The 20,936-nt window shown below is 40.4% G+C and overlaps 3 protein-coding genes and 1 pseudogene across 3 annotated transcripts; all 4 read right to left on the bottom strand.

The window, feature by feature from the left end:
- Positions 1 to 1,335: 1,335 nt before the first annotated feature.
- Positions 1,336 to 2,250, bottom strand: LOC120109984. The gene has a single exon (XM_039123933.1). It carries the CDS (start codon positions 2,248 to 2,250, stop codon positions 1,336 to 1,338), a length of 915 nt encoding a protein of 304 aa, XP_038979861.1.
- Positions 2,251 to 2,741: 491 nt separating this feature from the next.
- On the bottom strand, positions 2,742 to 3,884 carry LOC120109983 (annotated as a pseudogene).
- Positions 3,885 to 7,082: 3,198 nt separating this feature from the next.
- On the bottom strand, positions 7,083 to 8,517 carry LOC103703530 (peroxidase 44). The gene is made up of 2 exons (XM_008786409.4): positions 8,244 to 8,517; positions 7,083 to 8,069 (listed from the first exon to the last, which is right to left on the bottom strand). Exons 1-2 carry the CDS (start codon positions 8,442 to 8,444, stop codon positions 7,296 to 7,298), a joined length of 975 nt encoding a protein of 324 aa, XP_008784631.1. The 5' UTR covers positions 8,445 to 8,517; the 3' UTR covers positions 7,083 to 7,295.
- Positions 8,518 to 10,226: 1,709 nt separating this feature from the next.
- Positions 10,227 to 17,898, bottom strand: LOC103703531. The gene is made up of 2 exons (XM_008786410.4): positions 17,589 to 17,898; positions 10,227 to 10,694 (listed from the first exon to the last, which is right to left on the bottom strand). Exons 1-2 carry the CDS (start codon positions 17,814 to 17,816, stop codon positions 10,446 to 10,448), a joined length of 477 nt encoding a protein of 158 aa, XP_008784632.1. The 5' UTR covers positions 17,817 to 17,898; the 3' UTR covers positions 10,227 to 10,445.
- Between the last annotated feature and the right edge of the window lie 3,038 nt (positions 17,899 to 20,936).

Raw genomic sequence — 20,936 nt, 5'->3', positions numbered from 1 at the left:
GGTATGATTAAAAGTGATCTCGCCGCTAGCCCACTTCCAATCTCTAATTATCATATGTCGTAGCCCAAACAAATAATTTTACTAAAAGGTTATGATCAGATTTAGGTGAGGTTCCACATGATCGACTTTTGAGTTCATCCTAGGTACATTTTGGGCTCCAATGCAAATCCACCCCACCACCTTTTTTTTAAATGAGAAACCTTAATTTCCACTTGATTTGAAGTTGCAACTTGATACCTTGTGACTGTGATTTTTGGTCACTTAACAAAATTGAAATAGGAAGATTGCACTTTCTGTTGGTCCTTTATATCACAGGGAAAAATGGAAAATCTACATTAATTATATAGTCCATGATGGGATATACTCAACAATATAATGCTGATAGCATTTTTTTTTTTGGCTAAATCCAGTATAAGTATCTAACATTAAGAACTCGGTTTTCTACCCCATGGGACCGTGGATCGATCATGATAGCATTCTTGATGTTTAATTGCTCCAATCACAATAGAAATGTGCCTTGACTAGAGAATATCTTGCCTAGCCTACGGGCCATGATAGAATACATGAACTATCACTTGAAAGAGCTACCGGTTGGAACACTGCTTTTTTTTTTTTTCTTTTTTTTTTTTTTTGATAAAGAGGGAGGCAAAGTCATCCGACCTTTATTAAAAAAAAAAAGTTTTCAGAAACTATTTATAAAGTATTTATAAGAAAGAAAAATATAAAAGAGAAATAATTTTTTTTTACAAAAGATAATATTTTGTAAGTAGACTTGTTAAACTATTCAATAAGCTAAATAATCTATGAAGTGAAAAGAGAGATATCTTATCAGCGAAGTAGCACTGCTTGTTCATGGGTTTTATCAGTCTCAAGTTGAAGTGGTATGTATCTGTGAACGTTAAAGATATGCATTCATGTTCCGGATTCTAATCCAAGAGGTGACATCCTACTTTACCTTTTTATAGAGAAAAGTTATATTCTATTCAGGTAATTGTTTATTACTTAAGATTAACTTACAGACATTGTCCTTAATAGCCCTCTAAGAAGTGGAAATATGGTTCTGTTTGAGGGATGGCCAACCCATTGTGCACTCTGAATAGCTTATAGAAGTTCCAGCTTCCATTAGAATCCTTATTTCTTGCTTCATGAACCGAGTGACACCCATGCCGTGCATTGAAGAGAGAGAGAGAGGCCGTATATGTACATTATAATTAGAATTGCTCCCAGAGGAAAAAATGATAGAGAGGATCAAAAGGAGCAGTACTTCTACCAAAAGGAGCACCTCATTATCCGTCTTTTCTTTTTTTTTTTGTGTGTGCACTAAAAACGGAAGGATCATGCATAACGTGTATGAATACAGCCAAGAAAATCAAAAAGCAAAACATCATGGAGGGCCCTGGGCAACTCCGCCTCTCCCACCCATAGGTGGTCCCCTGAGTGGTTGGCAACAGAGGAGGCGACCCAGTCCGCCGCCCCATTTGCCTCCCTAAACATATATCTCACTTGAACAACCATCTCATCACACCCCATGGACCGGATATCTCTCACCAATGGATGGTAATCGCCTACCCCGCCTGAAGCCTGTGATAGCCATCCAATGACTATCACGGAGTCGCCCTCCAGGAGAACATCTCTAGCCTGCAATGCACGACGCACATACCTCAAACCTGCCCAGGCTGCCCTCAACTCCGCCCCTGGCACCGATATATCAAAAGGCTGGAAACCTCCAGCAGCAATCACACTAGAGTTCGGGCCCCTAACAACGAAGCCCACACCTCCCCTCTCACCGCCTTGCAAGATGGAACCATCGAAGTTAACCTTGAGAAAACTCGGGGGTGGGGGCTCCCAGGTGAAAAACACCATGCGGGGTGCTCCACGAGCAGATGTAGAGCCCCAGGTGTCCCGAGCTATCAAGGATCCATCCAAGTGGGTCGCCTGAAGGACCTCCATCGCCAAAAGCCGCGCTCTCTCCACCACCACCCTCTGAGGGGGAACAGTCTCTCCAAACATCAAAGCGTTCCTCGCAAGCCAGATTTGGTAGGCAGTATATGTCGCCCGCACCGCCACCGGCCTGGACTGCGAGGACCCGGCCAGACGTCCAAGTATCTGCAGGAAGGAAGCAGCATGACACAAGATCTCCATGGGGAACTTTGCCCTCCTCCAGACCTCCACAGCCCGGTAGCACTGAAATATAGCATGGTCCAGCGACTCCTCTATCTGACACACCAGACATTGGGGATGAATCCCCATACCCCTCCCACTCAATAAAAGTCTCGTCGGAAGCCGTCCCCAAGCACCCTTCACAGGAATAAGGCTACTCTGGGGTGTAGTCCGAACCTCCATATCCAACCGAAATCCGCCACCAATCGTCCCTCACCCTGAACAATACTGTATATGTCGGTGACCCTGACACTGGTCCTGCAGGACGAGCTCCAGACCCTGATGTCAGGACATGGGTGCTTCGGCACTGGGAGCGATCTGATCCACTCAACAAGAGGCTTACCATCCTCATTATCCGCTTTAGTTGGCTAACTTGCACACATAGATTTTCTTCAGAAAAAAAAATAACTTACGTAGAGAGATTACCGTAACTGCGAACAGAAACGAGACATACAATTAAACCAAGCTTGACTGGATAAGGATTAGGCTTCTTCCTTGAGATAGATGGAAATTAAATGTGGTTGACCAAAGTAAACATAGAAGAAAACCTAAATAGTCCCCATTCTCACATCTAGGAGAGCTTAAGATGGTGCGTTGAAAACGCCACACTTGCTTCTAATCTCCCCTTCACTTCCCACAAGAACTTCAACGTTCCCCATCTTCACCAAAGCATCGGCAAACTTCTTCAGAAACCCATCTTTATCCGATGCCAAACTCACAACGATTCCCGTTGTCGAATTATCCAAAGCTAGCTTCTGGTCGAATTGCAGCACCCCTCTGCTCTCCAGTATCTCGCTGTAGAAGCGGTTGTCGATCGCTATGGACGTGTTCTGATCTAGAAATGCCGTCGGATCCTCATCCAATGGCTTGGGACTCTTACCGCAAACTTGCTCGAGCTTAACCCTTAAGGTCGGATCCATTGTGTGATCCGGTTTGCCGGTTCGCCGGAAGTTGAATAGCCGGCTTTGGAAGAAGGTGCAATGGGCCACACCGATGGTGTGTGCACCCAAGAGGACGACCATGTCCTCGACCGCGAGCCCTTTGCTCGTGAAGAGCTGCAGCGCACTAGAGAGAGAGATCTGCGGCACGGGTAAGATGACGTCGTTGGGGTCTCCGACCTGAGTCCGTCCCGCCTGCCGGTGGGCACGTCGTAAGCGAGGCCGCCGGCGAGGGCCACAGCAGCCCTGGTGGCGAGTGCTATTACGTCTGCACACGAGACGGTGGACGGGCACCGGGCCTCCAAGTTCGATTTAGCCTCGTCGATGATCTCGAACCCGCGCACCGACAGGTTTAGCCCGGCGGACTTCTCAGACGGCGCGTTCTCCGTTCCATCTATGAGGATGGAAGCGTCGCAACCCTATAAAAACTACATAATAGTTAGAGTGGAGCAAAACAATGTAGAAAATTCCATTCTGAATCCATTGCCGGTGGCATGTCGCGTTGCAGTTCCATGAACCGGCATGGCCTTTGAACTCCATGCAACGTAAATGGAGTTGATATAACTAACAGATGTTCGACGAGGAGTTGCTCACCCTAACGAAGCAATCATGGAAGTACATGCGAAGGAGAGCAGCGGCGATGGAGGGGTCGGTGCCGAAGTGCTTTTTCACCACAGCTTGCACGATGGACTCGGCCTGCGGGCAAGAGGAGTTGTAGAAGCCGACTCGGAGATCATGAGCAGAGACCAAAGCGATGGGGATGAGGAAGAGGAAGAGAGGATTCATTTCCACAAATAATGACTGAGCTGAGGAGGAGATGGTCCAATGAATGGCAAAGAAGGGTGTTCATATAGAGGCCCGAGAGAGGGAGAGGAAATGGAGGTGAGCTGGTTTTTAATTGGAACCAAAATAGAATCGGTTTCGAGCTGAAGCTGTTTGGCCGTGCGGGAATTGCATGGAGAGAGAGATCCTTTATATTAAGCAGGAGATTCCTGACTTCGGGGCAAACGAATGGCATTTTTTTTGACCTCTCTGAATCCGCACGGTTTTGTTACTCGGTTTTGTCTACGTTTCAAATAATGTCGTTACAACTTTTCGAGCCCATAATTTCATCCAAAAAAAAACTAACTGAAATGCCTACGGTGCTTACATACTTTCTTCATTCAAGCCCGAACATCTTCAAATCCATTCAAATCTAATCACAAGCACCACGATCGGTCCGTGATCAACCTCCGTGAACCCATACTGCAGTGTTTCTTAGTCCACATAAGTTATAGGTCGAGTTTGCTCTGATACCTTTGTAACAACCCAAGACTTCAAGCTAGCCGAAAGATATTTTTTGAGTTTCTTGGTCCTGTATAAGTATCCAAGATCTCTTTGACGAATAACCGATATGGGACTAAATGCATATCAGCATGGATCCTAACAACAATAAACCCCAGATCTACATAGGAATCGTTGTTGTCTATTGTAATTGTGATGTCGGCCTTTTATCCCAGGCATAAGTCGCAAGTTCAGCAATCAGGCAGCCGCATGTTGCCCTCTTTTTAAAAAAAAGATCTTTGAAAAAGCTAACAAAATATTTTTTATTTTGCTGAAAACTGTTTGACATATATTATTGGATTTTACACTAGTAATAATTTTAAAAAGATATTAATTATTTGCTGTCACTGAAAAATAACATCAATATATATAACAGAAAAGTAACACCATTTTTACTCGAACCAGTGTTGAATGAATTAAAAAAATATTATTATTCATAGAATAATTTTGTTATCTTGTAGGAAATTTTAATTTTCAGAAATATTATTTTATTTAATGAAGCAGCGCAATTGGTAAATAAAGACTATCATTCCTACTATATAACAGCCATTATGGTAGACATCACTTAACCACCTATTTTTCATATATAATACATTAGATTCTTTTCGGAAATGCACTAAAGACTATTGTAATGTTATAATAGCTATTGTTCTGAACCATGGATTTGAGACCGGAAGATTTGGACTTAGATGTAACTAAAATTATATCTCCATAATTCTATATTTTGAGGTACAAGTTAATCAACTTGTTGATTAAGGGCAAGAGGGGAACATAGGCAGCCTTGCTTTAACACAAGGGCTTGGCTATGGGTTAGAGTGCAAACTTTAAGCAGCAAAGATGGGTTGACTTGGAGGGAGGGGCTAATTCGGAAGGTTTTTGGGGAGCAGCTGGCAGAGATGGTTCTGGCCCTACCAGTTCATGCACGGGAGAGCCAGGATAGGCAGTTTGGTTGCCGACAGGTCGGTCGCGGGTGCGAGTCAGGGATCTTCAGATGTTGCTGACTATGGAGCCAGTCCGGCGGATAGAGAGAGGATGGATTTGGAGAATGCGGGTTCACCTGCGGGTGGCGCTCTACATATGAAAGATGGCTTGGAGCTGCCTACCGACTAGATTTCTGCTTGCCCAACGAGGGGTGAGGGTCTCTCCGTGCTGTGCGGTGTGTACATATATTGAGGAGACCATGGATCATGTACTTCTACGATGCCCCATGACCAGGGAGATATGGAGCAGGTCTCCTGTTCCTCTGCCTCACCCGGTGGAGTCGGCACAGGACCTGATTCATCAGCTGAGAGTCCCTATGCAGAGTCCTCATTCTGTTGAGGCGGAGATTTTATGGGCATACTTGGCTTATTACATATGGCTGGATAGGAATGCAGGTATGTTCGAGGATAGGAGATTACCGCCGAGGATGGTGGTAGACAGAGCTTTGCTTTATGCAGGGGAGGTCACCGCTGCTACCGCTATATTTTCTTCTGGAATGGCCAGGAATATCTGGGGCTCCCCTTCCCCTGTCACAACGTTCAGGTTTGCCCTTGTCTCATGAGAGCTCTCACCTCCTAATCATCTCAAGGTGAATTTCGATGGTAGCATGTCGGTGGACCGGATGTCTAGAGGTGTTGATTTTGTGATCAGAGATCATCTCAGCAGACTGATAGCAGCTGGTGGCCGTCACACACCCGGACTTAGGGCGATTGGGGCAGAGCTTCGGGAGGGTTTATCCTATGTGAGGCGAGTATTAGGTGCTAAGCGTATATTCCTCGAGGGTGACTCTTCTGTGGTGATTGAGTGGGTTCGTGGAGTGGATTGTTATAGGATGGTCGCCCTCTTATTCGTGAGATTTGCAGACTGGCGCAGGAGGTGAGCTATTTTCAGGCACTACATGTGTTTCGGGAGGCGAACAGCGCAGCCGACTGAGTCGCCTCCTTCGTTGCCCGGCACTCCGGGGAGATCATCTGGGCATCCATAGGAGATATACCTCCTCCGTTGTACTCTTTACTTTTGTTTGATCTGGCAAGATGTACTCACACTAGAGCTATATAAATTGCTGTTTTCAACAAAAAAAAAAAAAAAAAAAAAGAGGAAGAAAAAAAAAAATATGGGTTGACTATGGGGCAAAAAGTGTCATCTTATTAAAGTAATCCCATGATGCTGGCCAGTAAAGCATGGTGGGAGAAAAGTTCCCCCTGCATATGCTATTCTGTATGTCAAACGAAGAATATACACAATAAAATTTTAAATCCTGTGGGATAGGATTGTCTTGGTTTTCTCATGAAATGGGCACTGTTATTTCACCTCGTCCCAACACTTGGATATCGGGATATCCCAAAATAAGTCGATCAGAATGCTGAAACAATGGCGGCATGGTCCTATCCCGATACTTTTGGTATCCCGCTGGGACTTGAGTCCTGAGTATAATATTCAAGGGGGAGTGGGATCTTACTAGTGCTCTTATCGACCCTTCTGTTATAGGCTGCATGTCATAAATTATGGTCTAATTCTTTTAGTACTGACATAAAAATTAGGAACAAAAAAAGGTAAAATGTGTGATTAAGGAGTCCGAATTTTCCTAGAAGCATTGTCAGATCGTAAGAATATCAAGGTCCAATGGAACACTCAGAAGTCAAACATACAACTAAACCATGTACAAGACGAAGATACAACTAGAAACTAATGAGCAAGATTTGAATGTTATTCAACGGCACTCTAAGTCTCCAGTGCTCGTAAACAAACTCATTCTTTCCAAAATACAGAGGAAGCCATGAAACATATTCCAATAGTTCATCATAGGCGAGATCATCATAGGAGAGAGAACAATAAACAAGGAGGAAAAAAAAAATAGAACCAAAGCAGTCCTATTTCTTCTTATCTAATAGGTTATGGACTTTTATTAAAAGCATTGCATTTCTTTCTGATCTCCCCAGCACTCCCCACAAGAACTTCAATGCTCCCCATCTTCACCATAGCATCAGCAAACTTCCTTTGGAACCCTTCTCCATCCGACGCCAAACCTGAAACAATCCGTGCTGTGGAATTATCCAATGCTAGCACTTGGTCTATTTTCAGCACCCCTTTGTTTGCTACTATCTGTTTATAATATTGAGCATCAAACTTGAACGACGTGCTCTGATCCAAAAATGCTGCAGGGTCCTTCTCCAATGGCTTCGGTGTCGGCCCGCAAGTTTGGATGAGCTTAGCTCTCAAGCTCGGATCCATGGTGGGGTCGGGAGCGCCGGTCCCCTGGAAATCGGAGAGCCGGTCGCGAAAGAAGGTGCAATGGGCCACTCCCACAGTGTGTCCGCCCAAGAGAGCAACCATGTCTTCCAGTGCGAGACCTTTGGCTGTGAAGAACTGGAGTGCTTGAGGGACAGGGAGCTGCGGACCGGGTAGCCTGACCTCATCGGGGTTCGACACGAGCCCATCCCGCCTCCCTGTGGGCACGGCATAGTTCAGGCCGCCAGCTAGGGCGACGGCATCTCTAGTTGCAAGGGTTACTACATCAGCACATGATACAGTGGATGGGCATGCTGCCTCCAGCCTTGATTTAGCTTCATCGATGATCTCGAATCCACGGACCGTGAGGTTTGGCCCGGCGGACCTCTCAGATGGCTTCTTCTTCGTCGTCTTTATTAAAATCGACGCATCGCAGCCCTATAGAGAGAACATATATAGTTAGAAGGGAGCAAACAAATTGAGCTAAAATGTTTGCATGCATTCATGTTAGTATGTTGCACTAAGGCCGACAAATCTACCGTAGCTTGAACTCCATGCAACGCACATTAAGATCGAGGGCTAACTAGAAATGTTCGATGTGAGGTTGCTCACCCTGACGAAACAATCATGGAAATGCATGCGAAGGAATGCAGCAGTGATGGAGGGGTCATTGCGAAAGTTCTCTGCCACCACGGCGCGGACGATGGATTCAGCTTGAGGGCAAGAGGAGTTGTAGAAGCCAACTCGGAGATCAGCAGAGACTAAAGCAATGGCGAGGAGGAGGAGGAGGAGGAGGAGGAAGAGAGGCTTCATTTCCTCCAAGAAAATGAATCGATAGTATGGACTCTCTGATTGGTTACTTGTAGAGGTGCCGCTGAGATAGAAACATATAGAGGTGGGGAGAGGAGAGTGAAATGGAACTGAACTGGCCTTGGGAACTTAAATGGAATAACTTGGGATTGGGGTTCTTTCGTCTGATTGCTACATTAAATACAAGGCACGGTAAGAAGAGAATAGTTGACTTGGGTAGTGGTGCATCATTTTTCAGGGTAAATTAAAAGTTTCCCTCTGCCTTCCCGAGGCTGCTTCTTGGAAGTCTCCCTTTACGTTCCATGGCTTTGTGTTCGTACTTGTACATGAATGCATGATTGGGTAATGGCCGTCCTTGGTGCTAAAGATATAAGTAAAATTAGATGTATATAAGTACTTCCTCTTTGAAAATTAGTTGTATGGATCTCTGCATATGTGCCATTTATGGGGTACGTTGGTGGGTCGGCTGGTTGCCGACTTTGACATGGGGTAGGAGGGGAACATCAAGTGGCCTAAGTTGAGCAATCAGGATCTTCTGCAGTGCAGTATCTACACCACCATAGAGTGCCGTACACCGATAGATAGTCGCCTTCAGAAAATGAACAGCCATCAAATAATACGCTCGTATCATGAATTATCTTGTACGACGGCTAACCATGCTTTAGTGAGGGTCATTCATAGCTGCACAGCATTCTACAAAAGTACGTTTTATACGAAGGCTATCCATCTCTTAATAAAGGTCATTAATGGCTGCACAGCATTCGGTGCTCTAGTTTAAGACCGCTTCTTGACTCTAGATCAAGCTGTAGAGCGACAAAGATGGACGTTAAAGGAAACAATAGGGTTCATAAAGAATTTAAAATGTTACGGTCGTGGTCGTGTGGAAGTTGCGGAAGATGGTATCAAGTCGAGGCATTAGTTAAGTAATAGATGCCCGCAAAAGATGGTTTGCACGCGTCATTTCATAATTGTTATGACCGTCTCCGAGGTTCACAAGCGACCATGCCGTCCCCACCCCCACAAGTTTGATTGAAAACAGATTTTGGTTATTATCAATCACACGAATCGATGATTAACTATACAAAAATTATCAAAAGAATAAAGTCAATTTCTTAGATTCAAGAAGGTTCTGAAAGAGATGATCTACTGGTTTAGTTTGTACCAGTTTGCATTTTGATCTGATCACTTGATGATCCATATCTAATTTATAATTGAAATAGGTTATATCTTTTATTCCTAAGACTTTGGTTGAATGAAATTGGATTATATGAAAATCAAGTCTAGATTAGAAGTGGATGGGTCGATCCATTTGCAGTCCTTGATTCCCTGAATATATTTGCACCACTTGCATTGTTGGTATCTCTGATGAATAATAAAAAAGAGCAGGCTAGTTGAAATCTCTCATTAATGAAAATAATGATTGTCCTATTATAGTTTACTGCCTAAACTATACAAGAATCCAGGATTAGTAGAACTAACTGTGATGGGCATCTATAAACCATTCTAGATACAACTGGACTACAAAACTATCAGCAATCATTCAACCAAAAAGAAAAAAAGAGTGTAAAATGCAAATATCAAACATTTCAAAGATCCTTTAACATTTTGTGGTAACAAGATGGACGATTTTCAACAACTAAGATTGCATGGTAAACCTATAAGTTGATGGTCACATCCCGATCACGACCTGTGCACCTTTAAACAAAAATTACCTAATTCAGGGAGCTTGCAAATCATGAGCCAAATATAATCGAATCAAATTCTTCATATATAGCAAGCATGAAATTCATAAAAAGATTAAATGGATTTCATTCTATCATTAAAATAGCCTCGCAGTTAATATTTAAAGGGCAACCATGACAAACAATATATTGTCAGTTGACATAAGAATTACCACACACATCACAAACAAGAACTTAGGTTTTTCCTGGTTGTGAGATACCAATACAAAATGAAAGCTAGTAATAGTTGACCATCCAAACTAGTAGCACTCAGCATAAAGCTTCACCTTGATTTTCGGTTGGCCTTTTTAGCCAGCTTTTTTCCCTGCATCGAAGGCTTTGTGCTCTCAGATACCGGCAACGGAGAACTTATTTGTTCAGCAGACCGCAGTTCCTCAGGCAGAATTGAATAATGGAACTTTTTGGCTGAACCAATGTGATTACATGACAGTTTGAGCACCTTTCGTCCTGTCATCCATTTTAGCAAGATCTTCATATGGGTTTTGCTATTCAGGCCATCAATGCCAGCTTCCTGTTGAAGTTAGAACAACCACAAGTCTTAGCTTTCTTAATTGTGACCAGAAAAGCATGTACATTTTTGTGGAACAGGTCACTAATCCAAAAGATGTGAATATTGAGGATATTTTAAAGCAAGCTTCCTCTTATCTCACATAATTTCATCATTAAGTGAATTTGAGGTCAAAACTCCTCCAAGTTGAACTCTTATATAATTTTAAAAAAGATTAACCATGTTATCTTGGAACTCTAAATGGCTCAAGATAACACCCAGAAGAATCTACCAGACCTAATGCAGATAGCATCATGCAGGAAATTAAATCACTAAAACATAAATAAATCAGATGGGATCCATTCTTTTGAAGTATTGTCATTATTATGACCTTGTTTTAACATGCATAACCGCATCACTTCTGCAAGTAACTGACCGACTTTATCAGGGTAGAAAAGGATAATGTTCACCTCATTGATATAGAAATTTGTTGTAGTGTGAGTCAGGCATCTGTCACAGCATGGGCATAAAAAGTGACAGTAGATCATCACTAATTTTGTTTTCTTAACTCTAGTAATACAACAACGATAATTACATTTATGCTCAGAGCTCCCCTTTAACAGGATGGTACCATAATGTCTATTATAATACCTCCCACTCAAGCAGCTTCCAACTGAGATTTTTTTTTTTCGTTTGCTAAGATTTGTGAGCTTTCACCAATTTTCAAGCTAAGATATGAAAAAGCCACCAAGCCAACATCCCTCTTTGTCTATATTAAAATGTTCTGCCCCCATTTATACCACAAATATCCACAAATACTAACAAGAAGCAGTGTCATGGGCTTAATTTTGTGGATGCAAAACTTCGTGGAGGTAACCATTATTTGGATAAGGGTGATTATTCACCATAAAAGGGAATTTGACAATATTCAGGGAGCTGAAAACTGAGATCCTGAAGTATTTTGAGCTCTCTGATCAAGGTGATACATTGCTCAAAAAATGACAACAAATCCTAAGTTTACATAGGGCAGCAAAAACGTCAATTATTCAATGGTATAGAGTATTGGTGCAGGTCCTGCATGAGTTGAGGATAAAGTGGAGCAGGTCTAACATTTGTTGGACTTCTAGATAATCTAACATGGAATCAACTGCATATCCCACCATAGGGATGCATGAGATGCTCATGTAGCTGCCTATGAACTTCAACACTATCCAACTCTAACATTGTTATTACTTTGACAGCTAGCAAATGCCAAGCATCAGGACTTATAGCAAGATAACAAAATTTAGAACAACTGACAGCCAGATCTGAAAAAACAGAACTACTATCCCTGACATCTAGAGTAGGTAGTAGACAAGAACTCAAGCTACTATCCAGCACCTAGAACACTAAAATATTATCATCATGACCAACCTAAACCACACATTTCACTTTACTAGGGATGTGGTTTGACAGACATTGAACTGGTTGATCCTCAGAGATAGCATTCATCACTCATCTTGCCTCAGGATGCATGAGGGCACTTGCAAAAGCGTCTGAACACACACAATGGCAGGATGTGCAATAAACACCATCTTGGACAATCAAGTAGTCAATGCATGTTGAACCTGCTTTCCTCCACCGTGAATGGTATTTGTTATTAATCCCAACTTAAATTAACATTTTAGGAAATTGCACACCCAAGAAGATGTTTACATTTAAAATTTGTTTCTTTCCAAAACCAACTTATGACAGCCCTCGAAAATCAAATGAGGATGACCTATCTATAATTAGGGCAATGTGGACAATTGACAAAAAAATGGTAGAGCTACTTTTCCGCCCAAACCAAAGTAAACTATTCCACTATATAGCGTAGAGTAGTTTATTATAGAGTAAATTGGGTTAGTAGTAAGTTAGGCCATTTATTTTCAGTTAACTCATTCCACAATAAAAAAACAGCCTTGAGGGTTTCTTTATTTGCAGGGAAATCTATAGAAAAAGAAAGAAAAAAGAAACCTTTTCCTTAGAAAAGAGATTTTTAATATTCCATGTCTTTGGTTTGCAAGAAAAGTTATGATTGAAGGAATATTGACTGTATAATTTAGAAAAGTTGAACTTTTTGTCTCTGCATTTTTTTTTAAACAAAGATTTCCACCAAATGCAGAAAATTTTCCATATTTTAAGTTCATCCAGCAAAAAGCCAACCAAAAAAAGTCTTTTCCATGGGAAAATTAGTGTTCCATTCATTTCTTGCAACTAAATGAACCCTAAGCTCGCCGGCTGATATTGCATGTCGATATATTATTGTTTCGATGGTAATAGATTTGAAGCTCTAATACTCTCTTTAGATGAATGATTGACCCATCCGTTGCTCACATATTCTTCAGATTTCCTTGCCCTTCCTAGGCAGTGTATCACCATAACTGGATAGCTAAAAATACCCTAATTATCAAATTTCTCCTCCAACTTTTGTCACCCCAAAATTTATGGTATTCCCTTTAGCAGTGAGTGCTTGGATGACCTACATCACAATTGGCTCCCTGAAGCCTATCTTCCTACAAAGTCAAACTCAACAAATTGCTTACTATTAGTAGTTGTACGTACATGGAGACAAGAAATTTATAGTAATGATGATATCCTCGAATAATGGAAACCTTTCAAAACAATTGCCTAACATTATTCATCTTTGCAGCTAGAACAGATTTAAAATGACAAAACCAGCGATCAAAATCATTATTTCAGGGTCATTGGTTAATAGATCATGAATGGAATAAAAACTATAAGTAGCATTACAGATGAATTGTGACAGCTATCTTGTTGCTCCAAAACTGGAAGCGGCATAATTTATCTATATAATGTCATCCCATTGACCATCGAAACTAGACTACTCAAAGAGTAAAAAATTGTTCACTAAACTATGAGAACATCCATCATTAACCACAACAAGATGAAAAGTATGCGAAAGCATAGCATACTTTACCTATGCAAATTAAACATGTAAGAGGACAAGATGAGACTCTGTATTATAAGGACCAAGAGAAATTGACAGTTATATCATAAAATAAAGGACAAGATGAGACTCTGTATTATAAGGATCAAGAGAAATTGACAGTTATATCATAAAATAAAAATTGTGAGTTATGCAAAGGAACTTACAGTTTCCCAAAACATTTACTTTACACAGATACATACAAAGATTAGCAATCAAGCTAACAAATTGAAGTATCACTAATTCCACATATAAAAAGTATTCATGTCTACAAATTAATAAATCAACATGGTAGAATTAGGCAAGCATACATTATCTTTTTCACTTCCCATTGAACAAAACAAAGAAGTTGGCCACAATTTAAGAAGGCACATTTTTTATTGAACATGTTTCCAAATGATTAGATCATCACCCACAGCTCATTTACCTAATAGCAAGGTTTGAATATTCAGTAGTTTCTGGCACATCAGCCTTGACTACAAGGAAATCTGTCCAATATCCTCTAGTCTATAAAGCAAACCAAAGATCTCAAATTATTCAAATAATTTTCTTTTCCTGCTTCCCGAATGAAGTAATGATAAATTTGCTTTCTGATGTTTCTAAAAGATTTAGCAAACACATACGATTATTTTCAATTAATTTTAGAGCATATCCAGCATTTTCTTTGCCAAAATTATGATATAACATACAAAATGTTGTCAAAATACTGACCACATCAAGCCATATGTATTAAAATGATTTGGAGGTTTGACTTGCTCATGAAGACACTAATAGAGCAGTCACGTTTCCTTTTTGACCCAGGATAAGCATATAGAGAACACTCGAAGAAAAATAATGTGGAGTTTTCTAACCTGATAATGTGAACTAAACCTTCAAAAATCTATATTCTGCATGGTATACATGATAGCAAACTGTAATCTCTTTGACGCTCTACTCCATCTGATCACAATGAAGAGTGGCTTAAAATCAAAGAAAGAGATATACATAGATTCTAAAATTCAAAGACAGGCTTGGGATCTGTATGAATTAAGAAGCTTGGGCTACATGGAGGGTCCAAGATCATAAAAATGTTGGTATATCTGCATACTAAACGCCAGAATCAATATATAAGTGGAAAATCATAAAAAATTGATCACAAAATTGATGGCTATTTAAGCTAGAGTGACAATAGCATCCATATGATGCCTATTAAATTATTGCCACTCTGATTGCAAGAGATGGTTGGCTAAAGAAACTGCCTCTCTACTATAACTAACCTGAAGAAAGTTGGCCAGACCAATTGCCCCACAAAAATCATCATCACCCAATAAGCTACATCATACATACACACATGCCACATATAATTACTCCTGAATAAGCCATAGAAAAATTAACGAGCTCCACACGCAAATGCTGACTACTAAAACTTTAAAAGCAAGAGTTTGTTCAAATTCAGTTCAGATCTGAAATGTTCACGCTGTATCCTTCTATCAATGGCAAAAAAATACAGCTAAAAAAGTCAATTTGAGAGAACAACAATTTGAGGAAGTGGGAGAAATAGAGGAAAAAACAAATTTGAGAGGGACCTGGACATACAAGAATTACAGCAAAATCAGTTGATTCATACAGAGTAACCCATAAATCACACGAAAAAAGTAGATTATCACTCTTCATGGAACCCCATTTATTGACATGTAACAACAATAAAACAATTTTATTTAACATTAAAAGGACTAACAACTTACCTATATGAGCCTACAACATCAACTTACACAATTTGATTAGGAGCCCTAAACAACCTAAAATTCCACAATGATGATCCTAGTCACTTTCTTAACAAAAGGTTATCAAAGATTTCCAAAAATAATAAAATCATACCTGCACCCATAAGACTTAAATACAAGACCCCTTCGATTCAATAATACAGCATATCCACACAAAGTAAACCTCACAAAAAGAAAAACAACCAAATCTAAACCTAAGTAACATCTATTGACATTTAGATTAGATGTAACCTTTTATATATAATGGCAGCTCCGAGTTTTGTCAGCTTTACATGCACTGTATTGACTATAAAATTAGTTTAACTACAAATTGCAAACTTTAACAACTACATGAAGCATAGTTTCAGACAACCACAAAATTAAATAAGTTGAAGTTACTTGAGTCAAAACTTCCTTTTGTTATGAGACTCATGAACAATTTAGGACTACATAAAAGAGGCAACCTTCCTGAAGACTTCTAATTTCAACCCACTTCCCCTCCCCCTGCCAACACCCCCCACCCCCCCACCCCCCGGCGGGCGCCCGAAAAAAAAAAAAAACCAAACCAAAAGAAAGGGAGAAAAAACTTGATTCCAGATCCCTTATACAAACACCAAGAAACCAAGCTTAAAGGCTAGCTGATGCCTTCTGTGAAAATCAAAATTAGCATAGTTACAAATATGCTCAACAGAATTTGAATCTCTCCCACATCACTTTCTAGGAGGAAAATGTTTGAGGGATTAATTTAAATGGCTGACCAACTTTTTTACAATTTTTTTCTATTTTTTGTTTTGCTTTTCGCTTAATTTTGGAGTCTTCTGAATAGAGAACTGCAGTTATTTCTCGTAGGAAAGAAAATCCTCATCATGCAATAGTAGACCTTCCTTGGGGAATTATAATTTTTTAAAAGCCTTTTTTGCAATTTTAACCTTTTTCTAGTATATAGATAATGTCCCATTTATATAGCTCTCTGTCTCCTGCTTTTCTCTGCTTTGGAGACTAGATACGAAACATAAGCTGTTTTGGTGATCAATTGGAGTCATTCAGGAAAAGAGGGGGAAATCACTATCTATTGGTTGACCTTCAATGGAGTGATACGGACTATACATAACATGTTTCATGATTTTGGATATGTCATATGTCAAAGATTTTGTTTTTCTTACATTATTCTACATCTCAATTTTTATGAATCTTGATAACAAGTTTTCTCCAATCAAATAACGGAACTGTGCGTGTAATTTCTGATTTGCATGCATACAGTTTTATTTCTATATCAAAAATAAATTTCATCTTTCCATAACAGTGGCCGCATAAACAACTAAAGATCTTTCAATTCTGATGCGAAGCAAAATGAAGTCAACCATACACAAAATATGTCTTTCAATAAGGCATTCAGCTCCTTAAGTGCTTCAAAGAAAAGCAACAGAAAAATTTCAAAGAATCACATTGCCCAAACTACTAATTTCCACAACATAACAGAATTTGTCAAATGATAGCCCAAATTTAATTCTAATGTTGTTATTTTAGAGACCAAACAAACATGACCACAAAGAAAAAAGAAAGTTGAATACCTAAGAATGGTTGCCTTTGGGTTGCATATATGGGACTAGTTGATTGGAACGATATTCAAGAATATGTGAATCGAAATACTAAAAATGATTGAAGATCGAGCGGGCATTGTCCGAGGGCAGAAAGAAAATTCAACAATGATGCAACATGGCACATAAAAAAGATGTCGTGGCTAGGCGGGTGAAAGAATACACAAATATGTATATTTTGAGTATAGATAAGGCACGAATACACACTAAAAGCACCTTTTCTTGTTCCAATCAAGTGTCCTTGAAATAAGAATCCTAAACCAAAAGAAATATCATCCTCAAACAGTAAAAGGAAGCAAGAATTAGCTGATGAAAAGCCACAGCAAATGGCTGGCAACAACAGCTTCAAGGACAATTCGTCAAACACCTATTAGAATGACTCAAATCTTCTTAGCAGCCGATAAAGAGCATGAATGAGAACCAACCAACTCTAATAAGTCCATGAACAAAATGAAAAATCTACAATTTTATCAATGCACTTACCACCATAAACCCAAGTCACAAACGTTCTTGGCGAAAAGGGGAAAAAGAGAACAAAAGAAAAAAAAAGAAAAAAAAAAAAGCAAGAAGGGTAAGCAAGACAAACAAAGCCTACAGAGGTTTATAATACCTTCGCGTAGTCCCAAGTGTTGGAGACAGTGAGGGGGCCATGGTCCTTGAGGATATCGTAGAGGCCTTTAGAGATGGTCTTGGCCTCCTCCCTGGGCACCTTGGGGTTTATCCTCCGAAGATCCGGGCTGCGCTTCCGAGAGAAACACCGCACCAGAATCCGGCATGCCGCCGCCGCACCTCTACCAACGCCGCCGACGCCGCCGCCGCCGCCGCCGTGGAACAGCATACTGCCCTCAGTTTCTCCGTTTCGCTCTTCCTCCCCGCACCGCTCGTCCTTTCTTGCCCTCTCACGGTGTACGTGAACTTCCCACCCGAAGCCCAATAAGCCTTAGCGCACGAAGCCGAGGGCCCATTCGGATGATGGCCTGGTTGGATGCAAAAGCCTTGACTTGGTGGGTCAAAGCTGGAAATGGCCAGGATCAGCTCAAAACAAAGTTTTGATAGCTAATCCCAAACTATTTGGGATGCAATCCATCTTATTAGGGTTTGGGGGGCTAGGACCGTGGGCTGCCTCCTGTTCGTGAAGCCCATTACCTAGGCCATTTCCATATGAAATAGTCAAATTGCCATCACATCTAGCCAACTAGTGTAAAAGAAGAGATTCTGTATTGGGAATAGGGCTAGTTTTCTTGCTGGTTCCCAATCTTACTTCAGATGAGGAGATAGGTATGACTCACAAGATCAGCGTGTTTTTTTTATAAGAGTTTGATCATTCGTAACATAACATGTCAGAGTCTCACAACTTAGACATGTAACACAATCCAGCTTGAGAATCTATGACAATTAAGAGAGGCCTTGATGTATGTTTCTCTTCAACCCTAAGTAAAATTTTAATGACGTATCTGCAATTAGACATGAATTATTCCCTGATGAATATGTAATTTGTATGTGTCGTGAAACTTATTTCAAGTAAGATAGTTGCATGACCAATAAGAGCTTAGGCCAGCAAAACTCTCCCCATGGAGGAAGTCTTAAATTGGAGACTTCTATGATTTGTTTGAGAGAGACTTGTGATATGTAATTTTGTGAATTAGTAGAAACTAAATTCATAGCTAAAGATGGACATGATAATGGGGATGCATGCTTAAATATAAAATCATGGATCCAAAAGATGATGCAATTCTGATGGTGCTCAAGATTAAGCACTCATCAGTATAATTAGGTGGTGGCGGTCCGAAGAAAAGCCTAGATAGGTTGATTATATAGACTAATAGAATATTATTTTTTTAGAGTCTTGGATAGAGGAGTTTTGGATTCTCTGCGAAAGGACATACACCATTGTCCTGTCTCATATTGATGACACTATTTTAGCCAGGCATCCCGATAGTTACCCTCCATCTCTGTCCTCTTCTTCTTGCCTTTCATCTTTATATTTCACTTTTTCCTTTTTCCTTTTTTTTTTTCTTCCTTTCCTTCTTTTTATTTTCTTTTATTCTTTATTTCTTTCCTTTTCGATCTCTTTCTTCTCTCTTCTTTTCTTTCTATCCTTTTTAATTCGTTCTTTTTCTCTTTTTTTTTTTTCTTTTTTTCTTTTCTTCCTTTCCTTCTATTTTTTTTCTTTTTCTTTTTTCTCTGCATGGAAGTGTAGGCCCACATCACAGTTCACTTTTTGTTGCAAGAGTAGGATATAATAGTCAGATACACTCCATCGATCTCATCAAAATTTAAAACCATAGCTAGAATTGCCTCTAATAAGTCTCCAGCTATCGAAAGTTTTAGAGTTGCATGCAACAATCTTGATCATAGACATTCAAACAAAAACACTTTTATCCCAGCAATAAAGGGCATATATAATAATGTTGGTCAAAGAAACTCTTCACTGACATTCCAATCATCCTATGCTTTGCAAGGATGCTCCTTTAAAGCTGCAGGCGTAGTGAAACCACGCCATGGTGGATGTGGCCCAAATCCAACCTCCAATCACAGGCTGACACATAGCACTAAAGGGGAAGAAGATTGTTTTTCATTGGACAAATCTTCATGGGCTGAGCTGGATAAAGACAACCAAGAACTTGTTTTCCACATAACTTAGGACTCCCAAGTCCAACACCAATAAGACAAAGACTTTGTACCTATAAATAAGAGCTTGGCAGACAAGGTAAGATCTTTCTCTCTGATCCATTATTCAGATCTTATTCTCCTCTATTCCCTAAAATCATATTCGTTAACTTAAGCATTGGATAGTCGCCTCACCGGGCAACTCCGACGACTTCTATCCTTTCTTTCTTGTGTGTGCAGATCCGCGCTTCGGATTGGATTTTGGCAACAACATACGAACAATTAAATGAATTCAGTCATACCACATTTAGCACAAGCATAGCTACCATAATATTGTTCATGGTTTGTTTGACCCCCAAGGCTGTGAAAATACCAAGATCTAGTATACTGCTAATGCGTATCCCAACTGGTTGACTGACAGCTTTTCCATAATTATCAACATTTTTCTATAGCTCTGTTCTTTTTAGATCTCTTCTTTTCTTATATTTATACCATCTACTAGTACTACAAACCCGCTGCATTTTACAGAATGATCGCATGCCAAGGCATCATGCCAATTCCCTAATGCAGCATCCAATCGTAGGACCATGACATGAATTGCCTAAATTTGGTACCCTCCTTTTTGAATCCGGCTTCATCCCAATATAGATGAAATGGGACGAAAAAGGCTCCTTAAAAACAGTACCCCAACATGCGTCCGTGAAAATTTGCTCAAAATGAGCTGTTGTTAATTCGTTTTCTGATTGGATAAATCAAACTATTTTTAAATTCAGTAGACTAGAGCTGTTTGGGTTGGGCCGGTATATGCCTAGGCCCAGCCCGGCCCATCGGGCCTCTTCTGTTTGTCCAGGAACGTCCCAATCCTCAAAGGTCAATACCAGACACGCCCAAAAACCCGGTATTGATATGTCCATTAACATATAGTATACAATTTTATTATTATTATATTTAATATAATATTAAATATATAATCATCTTGGGCTGGGTGGGGTGGGCCAATTTATAATTTTCCCATGCCTGGCCCGATTTTCAGAACAGGCCTTTTTTGGCCAGGCCCGCTAAATTTCAGGCTGGGCTAGAATGGGCCTGGCGGCCCATCATCTGCGCTTGTTTCTGTATAGCTCTTCGGTAAACAATGCAGGTAATATGTTGGAAAGGGGCACTAATCAGTTTACCCCCTCCCCACCTCCAGCCGAAGAGACAAAGGTGACCATGGAGAATGTTGCTTTCTTATGCAGATACTTCAGGAGTTAACGAGCCAGAGAATCTCCTCCATTTCTCACACAGGTAGAAGAACAGCAGATTCTCTGGTATGAGACGCACCATTCAGAAAAATGGAGATAGACGC

This window comes from Phoenix dactylifera, chromosome 2 (assembly GCF_009389715.1).
Source record: "Phoenix dactylifera cultivar Barhee BC4 chromosome 2, palm_55x_up_171113_PBpolish2nd_filt_p, whole genome shotgun sequence".
Taxonomy (NCBI): domain Eukaryota; kingdom Viridiplantae; phylum Streptophyta; class Magnoliopsida; order Arecales; family Arecaceae; genus Phoenix; species Phoenix dactylifera.
Note: the sequence above shows the minus strand (reverse complement) of the source record. Positions and strands in the feature narration are given on the sequence as shown.

Bases quoted from the DNA above. Each gene is read 5' to 3' on its own strand.
- LOC103703531 (XM_008786410.4), bottom strand. From the start codon at position 17,816: ATGCTGTTCCACGGCGGCGGCGGCGGCGGCGTCGGCGGCGTTGGTAGA. The intron at 10,695-17,588 runs GTATTATAAACC...TAACTTCAACAG, and splicing joins ACACTTGGGACTACGCGAAG to GAAGCTGGCATTGATGGCCT.
- LOC103703530 (XM_008786409.4), bottom strand. From the start codon at position 8,444: ATGAAGCCTCTCTTCCTCCTCCTCCTCCTCCTCCTCCTCGCCATTGCT. The intron at 8,070-8,243 runs GTGAGCAACCTC...TTCTCTCTATAG, and splicing joins TCCATGATTGTTTCGTCAGG to GGCTGCGATGCGTCGATTTT.
- LOC120109984 (XM_039123933.1), bottom strand. From the start codon at position 2,250: ATGGGGATTCATCCCCAATGTCTGGTGTGTCAGATAGAGGAGTCGCTG.